General features: G+C 44.4%; 1 protein-coding gene across 7 annotated transcripts in view; it reads left to right on the top strand.

The window, feature by feature from the left end:
• Positions 1-16,484, top strand: part of LOC100027516 (zinc finger protein 420-like) — a 46,931-nt gene that overhangs the window by 5,411 nt on the left and 25,036 nt on the right. For 4 of the 7 annotated variants that reach the window (XM_056803536.1, XM_056803535.1, XM_056803534.1 and 1 more), the window contains exon 2: positions 6,497-6,548. The exons of the other annotated variants lie outside the window; for them this stretch is intronic. In XM_056803536.1, coding sequence (XP_056659514.1) covers positions 6,516-6,548 — 33 coding nt within the window. In that variant the 5' untranslated portion in view covers positions 6,497-6,515. The remainder of the gene's footprint in view (positions 1-6,496; positions 6,549-16,484) is intronic. 7 annotated transcript variants of the gene reach the window in all.

Genomic DNA, 16,484 nt, shown 5'->3' with positions numbered 1-16,484 from the left:
CTTAGTGAGGGGAACCTGGCAGGTGTCCAACTCCCACCTCAGGGCCCCCAGGAGTCCCCCTAGACCTGGCTCCTGGCTCAGCTCCCCACCCCTAGCTTTTTTCCAGATGGCTAACCCTCCCCAGATTGACTGTTGGGTGACACTTATCTAAAATGGACCCAGGAGTCCCCCTTTCAGCTTCTCCTTCAGGACCCAGGAGTCCTGACCCCCCGCTCCTGGTTAGAGACTCCATTGTTATGCCTCTAGACCAAGGGTCCCCTAACTTTTTACACAGGGGGCCAGTTCACTGTCCCTCAGACCGTTGGGCTATTAAAAAAACGATGACCAGATCCCTGTGCTCACCGCACAGATCTTATTTAAAGTAAAAAAACAAAATGGGAGCAAATACAACATTTAAAATAAAGAACAAGTCCATTTAAATCAACCAACTGACCCGTGTTTCACTGGGAACTCTGGGCCTGCGCCCCGTGCCATATTGGTCCCTGCTGGCCGTAACAAGGGATGCAAAGTGCACCCTAGTCTAGGTCTGGGGGCAGATCTGGGAAAGTTGTTCACTGACGGAAGTGCTGCCAAAGATGGCTGCCATGTGGAGTGCCGGATACCGAGCTTAGGCTGTGCCTCAGAGGGGAGAGAGGCATCGAAATTGGGCCAGCTGCTTGACTTGACCGCGTCCTTCAGACAGGCATCTGGGGGAGTAGGGGGGCCATTGCGCTGCCTTGTTTCCCTGAAAATAAGACACTGTTTTATATTTATTTGCCCCCAAAAAAAACGGGGTGTCTTAGCCAACACCCAGCGGCAGTGGTGGCTTCTCACAGCAGAGGCCCACAGCTGATGTCCCAGCCTGATCCCCACTATCTGATGCCTGTATACTGTACTGGAGGCAGTGCTGGGCCTGTGACACTGGACAGCGCTGGCTGGGATGGGCCTGTCCCGCCTTGCACAGCCCCATCGGTGCAGAATCCCCTCCCCCAGATCGCCGCTCACCATGCTGACCTCTTCCATGGTGCAGCCACAGAATCCTTTGTGAGGCGCCTCGTTCTTCAGTTACTCTCAGAACAAGGCATCTCGCCAAGGATGATGTCACCGGAAGTAGTCCTGTACAGGAGCGCCTCTCACTGACCACCAATGAAAGAGGGGCCCCTTCCGGAAGTGCGGTGGGGGCAGGATAAATGACCTCAGGGGACCGCGTGAGACCTGTGGGCCATAGCTCGGGGACTCCTGCTCTAGAGCCAGCCCTCTGTGAGGATCCGTGAGCTCTGCCTTCCTGTCCTCAGGAGCCAAAGCTCTTTCCTGACCCCCTTATTTGGATCCGTGGCCCTTGGACTGGTCCCTTTCAGGGCCCAGGCCTGATTTCTAACCCTAACCCTGGCTCCAGTTTCCCTTTAGGGATTCCAAACTTCAGCTCTCCCAGAGGATTCCAGGAGCCCTCCCCAGCTCTTAGGGAGACCTCAGCATCTCGTCATCCTGTTTCCTCAGGCTCAGCTACCCCCTGGAACACTTCAGTCTCTCTGACGTCCTTGTCCTCCTTGCCAGGACTTCTGTTGGACTGTGTGCCTTCCCAGCCCCTCCCTTGGCTCCCCTTACCCATGTTTCCCTGCTCCTCCTTCTGTCAGAGCCCTCAGAGCCCTTTCCCTGCCAGGGGGCTGAATCCCAGCCCTGATTTTGGCTCCCAATCTCAGGGCTCCTGTAGTCATTTCCAGGCAGATCCCTTCCAGAGTGCCCCCCCCCCCCCCGGACCCATCTTAGACCCATTTTACCCTTCCCACAGTCTCTCCCTCCCAGATGAGTCAGGCTGTTGTCTAGACAATGTCAGGGCGCCTGGACAGCAGCCCGGAATCCTCATACTCCTCGGTCGCCATCTGGCCTTGGTGGGCTGGCATGTCCCCCAGGCCCTGCCAAGTACACAGCCCAAAGGACTGCAGGAAGGTCCCTGTGGGTTATAGTGGCCCTCCTTTCAGAGAAGACAGATGGGGGCTCAGAGTCACAGCGGTGGGAAAGCTCCCAGCAGTCTTCATACAGAACCCAGGACCTTGCTTGAGCTCCCTGGACAGTCCGTGAATTCTGTAAAGATTAAAATTAATATTCAGTAACAAAGTATTATATGTTAAAAGTTAAAAGGAAGTACCTGAACTCAGCCTGGTGGCTTAAAAAAAGCCAAACGTGGGAGGAGTTGTGTAAAAGCCCAAACTGTAAGGGTAATTTTAGTGTTTTGACTTAAAATCTAAGTAAGTGGTCATCATTGGAAATTCCCAAATGTGGAAATACCCCAGTCAGCTGAGATTTATGGAGATTTTAATTAATAAAGAAGCAATTATGGGAAGGAGAGAGAGAGGGACAATTAATACAAACTGCTCTGACTCAGGCTGGGCCAGGCAGTAGAAAAAGGCCTAGGCTGATTCTAAGGGAGAGAGTCAGTCTTTATCACTCTCCACAAGACCATCTCCAAGGGGTTCTTCCACTGGGAACTGAAATGACTCTCCAAACTGAATTCAGTTGTCTCCTGACTTTTTTCCCCAGGACAGCCCATTCTTAGTTCTCGCCCTCTTTGGTTCTCACCTTTTCCAGTTAGATTATATCTTCTGAGTACTTCACACCTCTTTGTTAAGCTTGCCTTTTGTAACTTGACCTTTTTAGGTACTAATTTAACCTTTACAGGTACTTAACACCCTTTTGTATTAGGTCTAAAAATAGACCTGGCTTAAGGTTCCAGCTTTACTATAAAGTATGAGTTAAGTACCTTCATTGTTCAGTCAGGAGTTCACAACTTTATCTTCCCCTCAGGCACTGTCTGACTAGGGTGGAGTAATTTCAAAAGTTCCCAATACATTCCTGATCAAGTATCTCCATTGTTGCAATAAGGGAATAGCTAGACCGAATCTTCTAAGGTAGAGTCTGAGTAGTTTTAAGATCCACAGTACAGCCAGTTAAATACCAGTAACATGATCTCGCCAATGTGGAGACTCAGGAGAGATTATAGGGAATTTGGGGAAATACTGAGATCTGGGGAATGAAGTCAAAGGTTCAAAATCTCCATTCATACAAACCCCCTGTGATCCTATTGGGAAACCAGTTTCCTCAAAAGGATCATGTGTAAACCTAACAAGTCCTAACAATGTTACAAGGGAATCACTTTAAAAGACTGATATATATTAATTTAAGGTCGCCAAGGAATTCAGCTATGTAATTCCTAAATGAAAAACTCAAGTCAGCAGTCAACCTTTTATGGAGTTTAATTACAATAGGAGGAAGAAAGGAATTAGAGATAGAGAGAGAGAAAAAGGGAGAGAAGGGAATAGGGCTTAAATACCCCTTCTGTTTAGGCTGGGCCAAAAGGCCCAAGCCCTTAGATAGCTGGGGCAAAGAAAAGAGATCAGTCCCTATCACTCATGTGACCAAAATGGAGAAACAGTCTCAAGGGCCCCACCTTCAGCTTCCTTCAGAGCAAGCTTCTCAGAGTACACTGCCACCACTCCAACCAACTCCTCAACCCCCTCGAGTCTTCAGACCCCCCTGATCTTTAAGGAAACCATCCAAGTACCTCCCCTCAGTTCTCCCATCTACCAATCACACTCCATCAATTTCCCTGTGCCAGTGGAGGCTCTAGCTTAACCCAGGACCGCCCAGAGGTCTCTGGCTTTGCACATGTCTGTTGAAGGTCATATTTTCAAATGATTAAATCTTTGCTCCTTTGCTACAGCCCTTTCTAAATCCTGTTAACCCGAGTAGGGTAGAGATTGGAATAATTAAATTTTGATCTAGGCTGCAGCCCTTACTCAATCCTATTAGGACTGAATAGGGTGGAGATTGATTCCAAGTATCTCCATTGTATCAATTCTAAAATCAATCATGACTCAAGGAAATTCCTGTTCTATGCTTAAGCATAGGTCAAAGCCCTTTCCATTGTTCAGCAAAGGGTTTCTGTCCTAAAGTAATCTTAAGAAGGGAAGAGAAGGAACCTCCCATGCCAATGGGATTCCCATTCCAATAGACTATCAGTAAGAAATTTTCCAAGTATGAAATATCCCAATGGTGAAATTTCCAACATTTATAAGTCTAAGAAATTTTGAGGTTTACACATGGAAACATAATCAACTTAAAAGTTGCATTACTTTGTGAATAAAAGGGAAAAAGAAGAAGAAAACCAATGATTACTAGGTTGACAAAAAGCCAATTTGGGGATAGTCCCCTTTGGCATAAGAGTGTACACAGAACAAAGGCATCTCAACACCTCATAGTTCAATTCACATCCCAGAGTTCACTGGATCTCGGCAGGCATTTATCTTCATGACGCGTTCTGGATTCTGGGAAATAGCACGTTTTTTTCATCTTAAATTTGCTCAAATTTAAATTAAAGTTCACAACAATAACTTGCCCCCCCCCCCAAGGGGAATGTATTGATTTGGAATCTTGAACCCTAGAGATTACATTTCCCACAAGCCCCTTATCCCTTTTCCTGTCTTGCATCATGGGTTCGTTTTGATTTCAGTTTCGTTTTTGAGCTTGCTTTGCTCAATCTCACGGAAGCACTGGCTGGCAGTAGCAGCGTGGAGCTAGATGGGCTAGGCTTTTTGATTTTTAATAAATAGTATTAAAATACTATTTGGAGTGTTCAAATATTAATTTTAATCTCTACAGTTCTCCTGGCACTCGGGACGAGGTCCAAGCCTGCTCTATTTCCCCCTTTGCTGCCTTCCCTAGACTCTGCCCAGAAAGGAGCAAAATTGGAGCTAAAATACGTGCCCCAGGGGGTTAACCTATCATTAGCACCCTTTTACATTGGGGTGTGCTTGCCCCCCACCCCTGAGACACTCATGCGTAAAGTCACCTCAGTGTCTTGAGAATGACAGGGCTACAACCACCCTTCCTTAGTCACCAATCAGAATGGAAAGCTTTCCTGAAAACTCTGAGGCCATTCTGTGGCCAGGCCTTGCCATCTCCAGGGCCATCCCACCCCCTTCCTCCCTCTCAATAAAGATTACCTGAGTCATTGATTCTTTGGATAAGGCCTAAATCTCACTGCCTGCCCCCAGCCTCAGGTACTTCCTAGCTGTGTGACCCTGGGCAAGTCACCTCACCATTCCTGCTGCAACTCATCTCTAAAATGGGCTGGAGACGTTATGGCCCTACAAAATCAGAGAATGACTGTGGGAGTTCTAATACTCAGGGCAAGTGATGGGGTGAGGGAGAACTCTGCATGTAAGCTCATCTCAGCAAAGATCCCAGCCCTGGGAGAGAATTCCTGGGACTTTGCACTGATCTCTAGACAGTGGGGGCTGCAGAGCTTTAGGACATGGTGGTATGGTGGTGGTGGGGGGTAACACGAGTGAATTCCCTGAACCCCCCCCCCCCAGCTGCAGTGGGTGGGAGTGACCAGGGTACAACAGCAGGAGCTCAAGTGGCCAAAGAGGGGCTTCTGGGTTAAAAGTCTTCCTGGGATCCGTCCTGGGGAACAAGGCAAAGCCAGGGCCCAGTTCCTTCAGTCACTGTCTGTAGGAGGAGCTGGGCTGGCTGGGAGGAGATCTCTGCTTCTTCGGCCTCGATTGTCCTTCCCGTTCAGGCCTCCTCCTTCTGGGAAGGAGACCAGACCACATCCTGCCCCCCTCGGGGTGCTCCGAGTTCTTGCTTTGACCTCTGGGAGATTCAGCCAGAGAACGGACTCAGATGACCCAAGGAAATGGCAAAGAACTCCTATCTCTGCCCAGAAAACCCCAAAGGCAGGAAAGGAGTTACCAAAGCAAGAACAGATGGGTTCATTGTGGACGGGGGTTCCAGGAGGGCAGAGCTCTGCCTGGGCTCATCCCATGTGGAATCCTAAGACCATGCTGCCTCTTGGGGTTCTGGGAGGATGGGAGAAGGGAGGGGGTCAGAAGAGGAGTAAGAGAAGGAAGGGACTCATCTGACCCTTCAGATCCTCTTCTCTTCCCAAGCTGTCCCTCCCTTGGGCTTCCCCCCTCCATCCCTCTGTAGGTACCAGGCTCTCCCCTGAGGGCGGGCCTGGCCCTTGGTAACTCCTGTGACCTCTCATCCAGTGTACATCCCTGTGGGACAACCTCAGGCCTGGAAAGAGAAGGGAAAAACCTCTGCCCCTCTGGGCCCCTTCTTGCTCCCCAACTCAGGGTTCAGAGGCCCAGGGAGGGATGGGACTGGTCCAGATATGGAGCTGGGAGCAAGATCAGGGCAGCTTTCTTCTTAGGTTCAACTAGGAGCAACTGGCCCAGAGTGAGCCCAAAGGCAGTGAGGAAGATGGGAAAGAGGGATGGGAGTACCCTGGGAGGGGGGTTCCAGGCCATCTCCTGCTGCTCAGAAGGGCAGAGAAGACAGACATTCCCTGGACCAAGGGAGGCCTGTTAGGAGGAGCTTTGGCAGGAGCTCCATTCAGGGGGCCATAAAGTGGGGTGAGGTGGGGGGCAGGACTGTGACTGGGGAGACAAGGCTGGGAAAAGATGGAGGAGCTTCACCACATGGACTCACTGGGGCTACTTTGCTGCCTCTACAGGGAGCCTGGAGCCCCAGGGATGGCCTTTGAGAGGGACAGACTCCCAGGCCAGGTAAGTGCATTCCAGCCCCAGATGGGAGCCCCCTGGGCCAGGGAGGCCCTTCCCTGTCTCTGGGCTTGGAAGCTGCTCCCTCCTTCCTGCTGGACCCTTTTTGTGCCCACATCCAGGGCAGGAGGATCACCATTTCCTGATTCTCTTCTCAAGGGTTGGGAGTGATTCCTTGGCCCTTGGGCATGAATTTAGGGCAGGTCAGACCCCCAGGCGCTGCTTCCCCTGTTGGCTTTCTGCCCGTCACAAGTGAGTGCTGTTGAGATGAAAATGAGTTTCCCTGCTAAAAGGGGTCCAGCCCTGGCGGCTCCAGGGTTCCTGGCAGGTGGCGAGCGATCAGTCAAAATACATAACAAGTGGAGGAGAGCTTCATCATTACGGCCACGGGACTGCTTTGCAGCTCGGCTGCTCCACTTTCCCAGGCCGGGCATTTATACCCATTCTCTTGGCACGCAGATACACAAAACCAGAGGTCATTGGACAAGTGATGCATCACCTGATTCAGTCTATCTTCCTGTGCTGTGATCACAGACAGAACACGAGAGAAATGGTTTCGTCTCAAGGGGCTTCCTAGGGACTTTGCGTAACTGCGTCACTGAGGCACGTGGAAGCTTGGTGTGCCTGTACTGCACCTGCACCTGGTGTACGGGCCTCTAGGACTGATTTGTGCTTCATGAGAAAGTTCTGGGCGTGCCCTGTAGCTGCGGTTTTGCTGGGAAAGAGTGGGCCCACGATAGTCTTTTGGGATTGGGTTTCAGGGCCTGGTCTTTTGGGGATGTTTAGGAGAATTAGGCTACAGGCGTTTTGCTCTGGCATTATTTCTTTTGACACTTGGGGGAATCATAATCATGCCAGTTCATAGGTGAGGGGCATTGATGAAAGGGGTCATGCAAGGGGGGGGTTGGGTGGGCAGCCACATCTCATCAAGGACCCCTCTGTGGTCTCCCCAGCTACCACGCGTGACTCTGTCAAGGCGTCGTGGACTGATGGCCCCCAGCATATCCCCCTTTTTTTAATTTTTGAGCTGAAGAGACTTCAGCTCAATTTGGACTTGCCGAATGGTGGACCCCGGTATCGGAGGAGGACTGGAAAGCAAAAGGAATAAGAAAAAATAAGACAAGAGCAAATCCACGAGCAATAAAGGTGTGGGTCAAATCACTGTTGGAGATTAGGGAGGAGATGGTGTCATAAAATGAATTGGCAATGGACGGGGCTGAATAAAGGGAGGTGCCAGAGTGACCGATATCCATGGTCTGTCTGTGTAGTGTGGGCTCCTTCTAGGGCAGGCTGCTAGTGGTGCAGTCAGAGCAGTGTTCCCCAATAAGGGGTGCAATGAAGGCTTTAGGATGGTCTAAACTGTTGGAAATCAACTCTGGGCATAAGTGCCTGGACCATCATACCTGTCAATAGTCATATTATCAGGAAGCATAATAAAGGGTGGTTATTTAGCAACAAATACAATGACAGCAGGAATTGTCGTAGTGAAAATTTCACCTTTGAAGATTGTTATAATATTAAAACTGTGGCCGCCAAGGAATTTACTTGTGAAATTCCTGAAATGAAACACTCAAGTCAGAATGGAATTTATGGTGGTTTAATCACAAGGGGAGTAAGAGAAGGGAGAGGGAGAGAAGGAGAGAGGAGGAAAGGCCAAGGGGTTACTCAACCTCTGGCAGGGAGCCAGAGGGAGTTAGGCCCAAAAGGGCCACGGTAGAGAAGGAAAACAGTCCTTGACTCACGTGACCGATCTGAAGGGAAGCTGTCTGCGGGCCTCCACCTTGCTCAAGCTTCTAGCACAAACTGGCATCTAGCCCTGTCCACAGGAAGTGAGCGAATTCCAGAGGCTGCTCTCTCTGTCACTTCCTGTGCCTCACAAGTGCCAATGGTGACTCAAGTTTGGTGTAGGACAGCCCAGGTGGGCAGTTAGCTATTTCTGATTTGTCATTGACTAGCACATGCCCGTGTAGTGGGTGTGCACAATTTTGGGTGCCAGACCCAGCAAGATGGAGATTTAAAAATTCACAGAATGGGGGGATTAAGACAATTTGTTAAAATACATAGCAAGAATTTCTATAAGTTGTGGGGGAAACACATTGTACAATCAATACATAGGTTTGAGTGGCTTTGGAACTTTTCTTGTCACTGGGGTGCAGTAATACAGCAGGGGGAGAGAGAAGCAATGAATTTCCACAAAGAAAAATGGGTAATGGGATTATCTCCCATTATCTCTGCTTTCAATGGCAGAAATAACAGGGCGTACAGATAAAATGGCTAGCATGGCAAGAATTAAGGCATTAGTACAATCAGGAGGTGTCAATTGTTGCTTGTCCATTCTTTGTTTTGCTTGGGCTGCAAGTGTCCCAATTTGTCCCCAAGGTGGTAGAGCATCTTGTTGTTTCAGCAGTCTCTGTATCTGCATTCTCCCAGGCTTGTCGTTAGGATGGGAGTCATGGCAGGAATGGGTGAATCTTTCTGGAATCCAAGTGTGTATGAGTGTAGCTGAGGGAAAACACAAACAGATCCTTGCCCCAAAAGAGGGCTGGCACTACCAATGATTCATAATAATACTTTTCCGGTTTACCTTTTGTCTTTTTTCTTTTGATTAATTTGAAATTAGCAAGAGCTTTGGATGTATGTGTTGGGCCATTATCTGTTTTGAAGGTTTGGGAGAGGCAGAGAGCATAGTGCTTCAGTAGTATGGGAGGAAGTAAAGACTGATTAGAAAAGCTATCCAAGGGTACCCAGATGGGCAGGATTTAACATGTATTCCAAATAGCAATTAGTAATATGGATGACACTTTAGCTGAATTTTCTTTTCATCTTCATGGATCTTGTTTGTCTGGACCCTGATCTATTTGGTCCAGGTTGCTTTGGATGTGTCCTTTTATTTTTTTTTTAATAATATTTTATTTGACCATTTCCAAGCATTATTCATTAAAGACATAGATCATTTTCTTTTCCTCCCCCCCACCCCCCATAGCCGACGCGTAAGTCCACTGGGTGTCACATGTGTTCTTGATTCGAACCCATTTCCATGTTGTCAATATTTGCATTAGAGTTTCATTTAGAGTCTCTCCTCTGTCATGTCCCCTCAACCGCTGTAGTCAGGCAGTTGCTTTTCCTCGGTGTTTCCACTCCCTTAGTTTATCCTTTGCTTATGAATACTGTTTTTTCTCCTAGATCCCTGCAGATTGTTCAGGGACATTACACCACCATTAATGGAGGTGTCCATTACGTTCGATTATACCACAGTGTATTAGTCTCTGTGTACAATGTTCTCCTGGTTCTGCTCCTCTCGCTCTGCATCACTTCCTGGAGGTTGTTCCAGTCTCCATGGAACTCCTCCACTTTATTATTCCTTTGAGCACAATAGTATTCCATCACCAACATATACCACAGTTTGTTCAGCCATTCCCCAATTGATGGGCATCCCCTCGTTTTCCAGTTTTTGGCCACCACAAAGCGCAGCTATGAATATTTTTGTACAAGTCTTTTTCCTTATTATCTCTTTGGGGTACAGACCCAGCAGTACTATGGCTGGATCAAAGGGTAGACATTCTTTTGTCGCCCTTTGGGCATAGTTCCAAATTGCCCTCCAGAATGGTTGGATCAGTTCACAACTCCACCAGCAATGAATTAATGTCCCTACTTTGCCACATCCCCTCCAGCATTCATTACTTTCCTTTGCTATCATGCTAGCCAATCTGCTAGGTGTGAGGTGATACCTCAGAGTTGTTTTGATTTGCATCTCTCTGATTATAAGAGATTTAGAACACTTCTTCATGTGCTTATTAATAGTTTTGATTTCTTTATCTGAGAACTGCCTATCCGTGTCCCTTGCCCATTTATCAATTGGAGAATGGCTTGATTTTTTGTACAATTGATTTATCTCTTTATATATTAGAGTAATTAGACCTTTGTCAGAGTATTTTGGGGTGAAGATTTTTTTTCCCAATTTGTTGCTTCCCTTCTAATTTTAGTTGCATTGGTTTTGTTTGTACAAAAACTTTTTAATTTAATGTTATCAACATTAGTAATTTTACATTTTGTATTTTTTTCTAACTCCAGCTTGGTCTTAAAATCTTTCCTTTCCTAAATATCTGACAAGTATACTATTCTGTGTTCACCTAATTTACATATAATTCCCTTCTTTATATTCAAGTCATTCACCCATTTTGAGTTTATCTTGGTGTGAGGTGTGAGATGTTGATCTGAACCTAATCTCTCCCATATTGCCTTCCAATTTTCCCAGCAGTTTTTGTCAAATAGTGTATTTTTGTCCCAAAAGCTGGGATCTTTGGCTTTATCATAGACTGTCTTGCTGAGGTCATTTACCCCAAGTCTATTCCACTGATCCTCCCTTCTGTCTCTTAGCCAGTACCAAATTGTTTTGATGACTGCTGCTTTATAGTATACTTTAAGATCTGGGACTGCAAGGCCACCTTCCTTCACATTTTTTTTCAGTATTTCCCTTAATATTCTTAATTTTTTGCTCTTCCAAATGAACTTTGTTATAGTTTTTTTTTAATTCATTAAAAAAGTTTCTTGGTAGTTTAATAGGTATGGCATTAGTAAGTAAATTAGTTTGGGTAGGATTGTCATTTTTATTATGTTAGCTCATCCTACCCATGAGCAATCAATGTTTTTCCAATTATTTAGATCTAGCTTTAGTTGTGTGGAGAGTGTTTTGTAGTTGTGTTCAAATAGTTCCTGTGTTTGTCTCGGGAGATGGATTCCTAAGTATTTTATATTGTCTAAGGTGATTTTGAATTGGATTTCTCTTTCTAATTCCTGCTGCTGAGATGTGTTGGAAATATATAGAAATGCTATAGACTTATGTGAGTTTATTTTTTATCCTGCAACTATGCTAACGTTGTTGATTATTTCGACTAGCTTTTTGGTTGAATCTCTAGGATTCTTTAAGTAGACCATCATGTCATTTGCAAGGAGCAATAACTTGGTCTCCTCATTGCCTTTTTTAATACCTTCAATTTCTTTTTCTTCTCTAATTCCTACTGCTAGTGTTTCTAGTACAATATCAAATAATAGAGATGATAATGGGCATCCTTGTTTCACTCCTGATCTTATTGGGAAGGCTTCTAATTTATCCCCATTGCAGATGATATTAGTTGATGGTTTTAGATATATATTGTTTATTATCCTTTGGAAAAGCCCATTTATTCCTATGCTTTCTAGTGTTTTCAATAGGAATGAGTGTCGTATTTTGTCAAAGGCTTTTTCTGTATCTACTGAGATAATCATGTGCTTTTTGGTGGTTTGCTTGTTGATATGGTCAATTATGTGGATGGTTTTCCCAATATTGAACCATCCTTACATTCCTGGTATGAATCCCACCTGGTCATAGTGAATAACCCTCATGATGACTTGCTAGATTCTTATTGCTAGTATCCTGTTTAAGATTTTTGCATTTATGTTCATTAGAGACATTGGTCTGTAGTGTTTTTTGTTTTTTTTCTGTTTTTGACCTGCCTGGTTTTGGAATCAGTACCATGTTTGTGTCATAAAAGGAATTTGGTTAGAACTCCCTCTTTGCTTATTATGTCAAATAGTTTATATAGTATTGGAGTTAGCTGTTCTTTGAATGTTTGATAGAATTCACTTGTGAATCCATCAGGCCCTGGGGATTTTTTCTTAGGGAGTTCGTTGATGGCTTGTTCAACTTCTTTTTCTGATATGGGATTATTTAAGAATTCTATTTCTTCTTCTGTTAATCTAGGCAATTTATATTTTTGTAAATATTCATCCATATCACCTAGGTTAACATTATTTATTGCCATATAATTGGGCAAAATAGTTTTTAATGATTGCCTTAATTTCCTTTTCATTGGAGGTGAGGTCTCCCTTTTCATCTATGATACTATTAATTTGATTTTCCTTCCTTTTTTTATTAGATTGACCAGTACTTTGTCTATTTTGTTTGTTTTTTCAAAATACTAGCTTCTAGTCTCATTAGTTCAATAGTCCTTTCACTTTCAATTTTATTTTCTCCTTTAATTTTTAAGATCCCTAATTTAATTTTCATCTGGGGATTTTTGATTTGTTCGCTTTCAAGTTTTTTGATATACATGCCCAATTCTTTGACCTCTGCCCTCCCTAAATTGTTAATATATAAAATCAAGGATATAAATTTCTCCCTGAGTAATGCTTTGAGTGCATCCATAGATTTTGAAAGGATGTCTCATCATCATTTTCTTCAATGAAATTATTGTTTCTATGATTTGTTCTTTAACAGGTTTTGGAGAATCATATTATTTAGTTTCCAATTAATTTTTGATTTGGCCCTCCATGTACCCTTACTGATTATTATTTTTATTGCATTAAGATCTGAAAAGATTGCATTAATTATTTTTGCTTTTCTACACATGTTTGCTATTTTTTTGTGTCCTAGTATGTGAGCAGTCTTTGTGAATGTACCATGTGCTGCTGAAAAGAAGGTGTATTCATTTTTGTCCTTATTTATTTTTCTCCACATATCTATTAACTCTAATTTCTCTAAGATTTCATTCACATCTCTTACTTCTTGTTTATTTTTTGGTTTGATTTATCTAGATCTGATAGAGGAAGGTTTAGGTCTCCCATTAGTATAGTTTTATTATCTATTTTCTCCTTCAACTCTACTAGTTTCTCCTTTAGAAATTTGGACGCTATACCAGTTGGTGGAAACATGTTTACTGATATTTCTTCATTGTCTATATTGCCCTTTGTCTCAGGATGTAGTTACCTTCCCTATCCCTTTTAATGAGATCTGTTTTTACTTTGGCCTTGTCAGATATCATGATGGCAACTCCTGCTTTCTCTTTCTTTCTTTCCTTTTCTCTCTCTCTCTCTCTCTTTCTTTCTTTCTTTTATTCTTTCTTTCTTTCTTTCCCTCCCTCCCTCCCTCCCTTACCTTCCATCTTGGAATCAATACTGTATATTTGTTCCAAGGCAGAAGAGTTGTAAGGGCTAGGCAGTAGGGGTTAAGTGACTTACCCAGAGTCACACAACTTGGAAGTGTCTGAGGCCAGATTTGAACATAGGACCTCCTGGCTCTCAATCCAATGAGCTACCCAGCTGCCCCCTCCCTTCTTTTTCTCAATTGTGGCCCAGTAGATCTTGCTCCAGCCTTTGATCTTTATTCTGTGAGTGTCTACCTACCTCTTGTGTGTTTCTTGTAGACAACATATGGTAGGATTTTGGTTTCTAATGTACAATTGGGGAATCAAAGGAACCAAAATTTTGACAGGTACTTGAGAGAGAGGTATCAGATAAAGAGTAACACCAATTCTCCCTTCCCCTAGGCACGCTGTTTGAACAATGGAGTCTGATCTGACTAGAGCTGAAGGATAAGAGAAAATCGCCTTCAGTCTGTTTCTTCTTTAGTTGATGGTATTTATAATCCCCTTCTAGTACATTTAAGATGTCTGAGTCCTCAGTAAAGTTAGCTATTTATTGGATAAGAGGTTACAGTATAAATTAGGAAAGAGGATACAGGAAGTCCTTGGACTATCTCCCTCCTATTGATGTCTTCAGGGGTGTATTAGAAAAAGATAGAAGAGGGAAGTTTTGCCTGGTTGGAAGTTAGGACTTTCATTATGGAAAGGGGGAAAGAGAGGAGAACCCCCTTCTCAAAGCAGGGTTCAGGGGAGACAGCAGATATAATGGGTTGGCTCAGAGAGAGGAGAGGGGGTTTGAAGATTTCCCCCCTTCTGCCTTCCCTCCTTAGCTAAAGTTGCTCTCCCCAATTCACTCTTGTCCCTCTTGTCCCCCCCTCCACTACTTGAGACCAAAAGGTCTCCCCTTGATCCGTTCGCTCACATTCAGCTTGGGGAATAGATAATTTTTTTTAAATATATTTTATTTGATCATTTCCAAGCATTATTCGTTAAAGACATAGATCATTTTCTTTTCCTCCCCCCCACCCCCCATAGCCGACGCGTAAGTCCACTGGGCATTAGATGTTTTCTTGATTTGAACCCATTGCTTTGTTGATAGTATTTGCATTAGAGTGTTCATTTAGAGTCTATCCTCTGTCATGTCCCCTCAACCTCTGTATTCAGGCAGTTGCTTTTTCTCGGTGTTTCCACTCCCATAGTTTATCCTTTGCTTATGAATGGTGTTTTTTTCTCCTGGATCCCTGCAAGTTGTTCCGGGACATTACACCGCCACTAATGGAGAAGTCCATTACGTTCGATTATACCACAGTGTATTAGTCTCTGTGTACACTGTTCTCCTGGTTCTGCTCCTCTCGCTCTGCATCACTTCCTGGAGGTTGTTCCAGTCTCCATGGAACTCCTCCACTTTATTATTCCTTTTAGCACAATAGTAGGGAATAGATAATTTTTAATGTTAACTCAATCAGGTAATACAAAGGAATAACGGGCAGGGAAGGATGGGAAAAGGAAAGTGGGGAGAAGGGGCCCCTGTCTATCTAAACCTTTTCCCCTCCCTCCTTGTGTTTGGGGGGAACTCGGTCTTGGCAGCCTGATCCCCCTGAGAGAAAGTCAGGTTGACTCATTCCTGGGCAACAGGAGCTGAGGTAAAGTCTGCTCAGTTTTCTTTTCACAAAGTCCCTTCAATTTGGAAGCTCTGGGGGGGGGGGGGATTTCCAGTCACCAGCAGGAAAAATGGGTAACCCTCAAGAGAAAGTCTTTTTCCCAACTTCTCTCTTTGGCTTCTCAAGACCAAGAAACCCTCACTGCTGTAAATCTTGAAATTTCTCAGACTTTGGCTGGAACTCTCTCTGAGCAGACTCTGTCACTAGAATCCTTGCTTAGACAGACCTTGTGGTGAGTGATAAAAGACTGACTGACTGATCTCTCTCTCTTAAGACTCGGGTCTAGGCCATGTTGGCTTAAGGCCCTTCATACTTATTCCTTTCTTACTCTTTTTCTCTTTCTTTAATTCCTCATTTGTATTAATTAAAATCTCTATAAAACCCAGTTGACTTGGGTATATTCATAATTGGGAATATTTCCCTGGCGACCACCTTATATTTGATTTAAAACCAAGACACTGTAGTGAAACATATTCTCTGCGGTCACAGTTTACTCACCCACTCTTATATCTACTATACTTCATATCTTCCACTATTTTACTCACTACAACTTACAACTACAACCATTTTACTCTTACAGTTTATGGCAGACAACTCTTTTAAATGTAACACTGCTCTCCCCGCCAGAGTCTTCTCCTCCTCCGATTCCACTCCTGGGGCCCCTCCCCTGTCCAGGTGATGAATTTCATATACTCTTCAGCCTGGCACTTTTCCTTTGGTCCCAGGACACTAAGTTCCAGACTATCTTAATGTCTTTATAAATTCAAGAGGATGGCATTTCTTGTCACAGAGATATGGTTTTGAATGAGTCTTCTGAAGGATAGACTATTGCCTTATCCCAAAGGGGAAAAAAAAGTCTCTATTCCACTACTGTAAGACAGATGAATGGTCTGGATCTTTTCCTGCTCAACAAGGGATTTGTAAATTGGTAGCTAAGTAGGCTCAAAGAAGATTTGTTCCTTCCCTCTTCAAGTCAAAGAGAAAAGACCAGCAGTCCCCAACTGATCTTCCTTTTCTTAACTGGAATATTCCATTCCCATCCCACTTTGGCAATCACTGTTCCATCTCATTTCTTCATCAGATAACCTTGCAAAATCCTGTTATTGTATTCATTTTAGCATTTCTCTCTTCCACACTAATCCACTCTGCTATTTGCTTTTGTTTTATGGATCAGTTCATTCCATTCACATTCAGTTATGATAACCACCTCTGTGTTCCCCAATATTTTGATAACCTCTCCTAGTTCTTCCCTTTTCTTCTTTTGCTATATCTTTTTAAACCAGTGGTTAGCTTTTAATCAGTCCCCCTAATCCCCACCCTTATTATACTTCCCTTTCCACCCCCTCCCTTTTTGTTCCCTTCTTATCATTTTAGTGTCTATT

The sequence above is a fragment of the Monodelphis domestica genome, chromosome 6 (assembly GCF_027887165.1).
Source record: "Monodelphis domestica isolate mMonDom1 chromosome 6, mMonDom1.pri, whole genome shotgun sequence".
Classification (NCBI taxonomy): domain Eukaryota; kingdom Metazoa; phylum Chordata; class Mammalia; order Didelphimorphia; family Didelphidae; genus Monodelphis; species Monodelphis domestica.
Note: the sequence above shows the minus strand (reverse complement) of the source record. Positions and strands in the feature narration are given on the sequence as shown.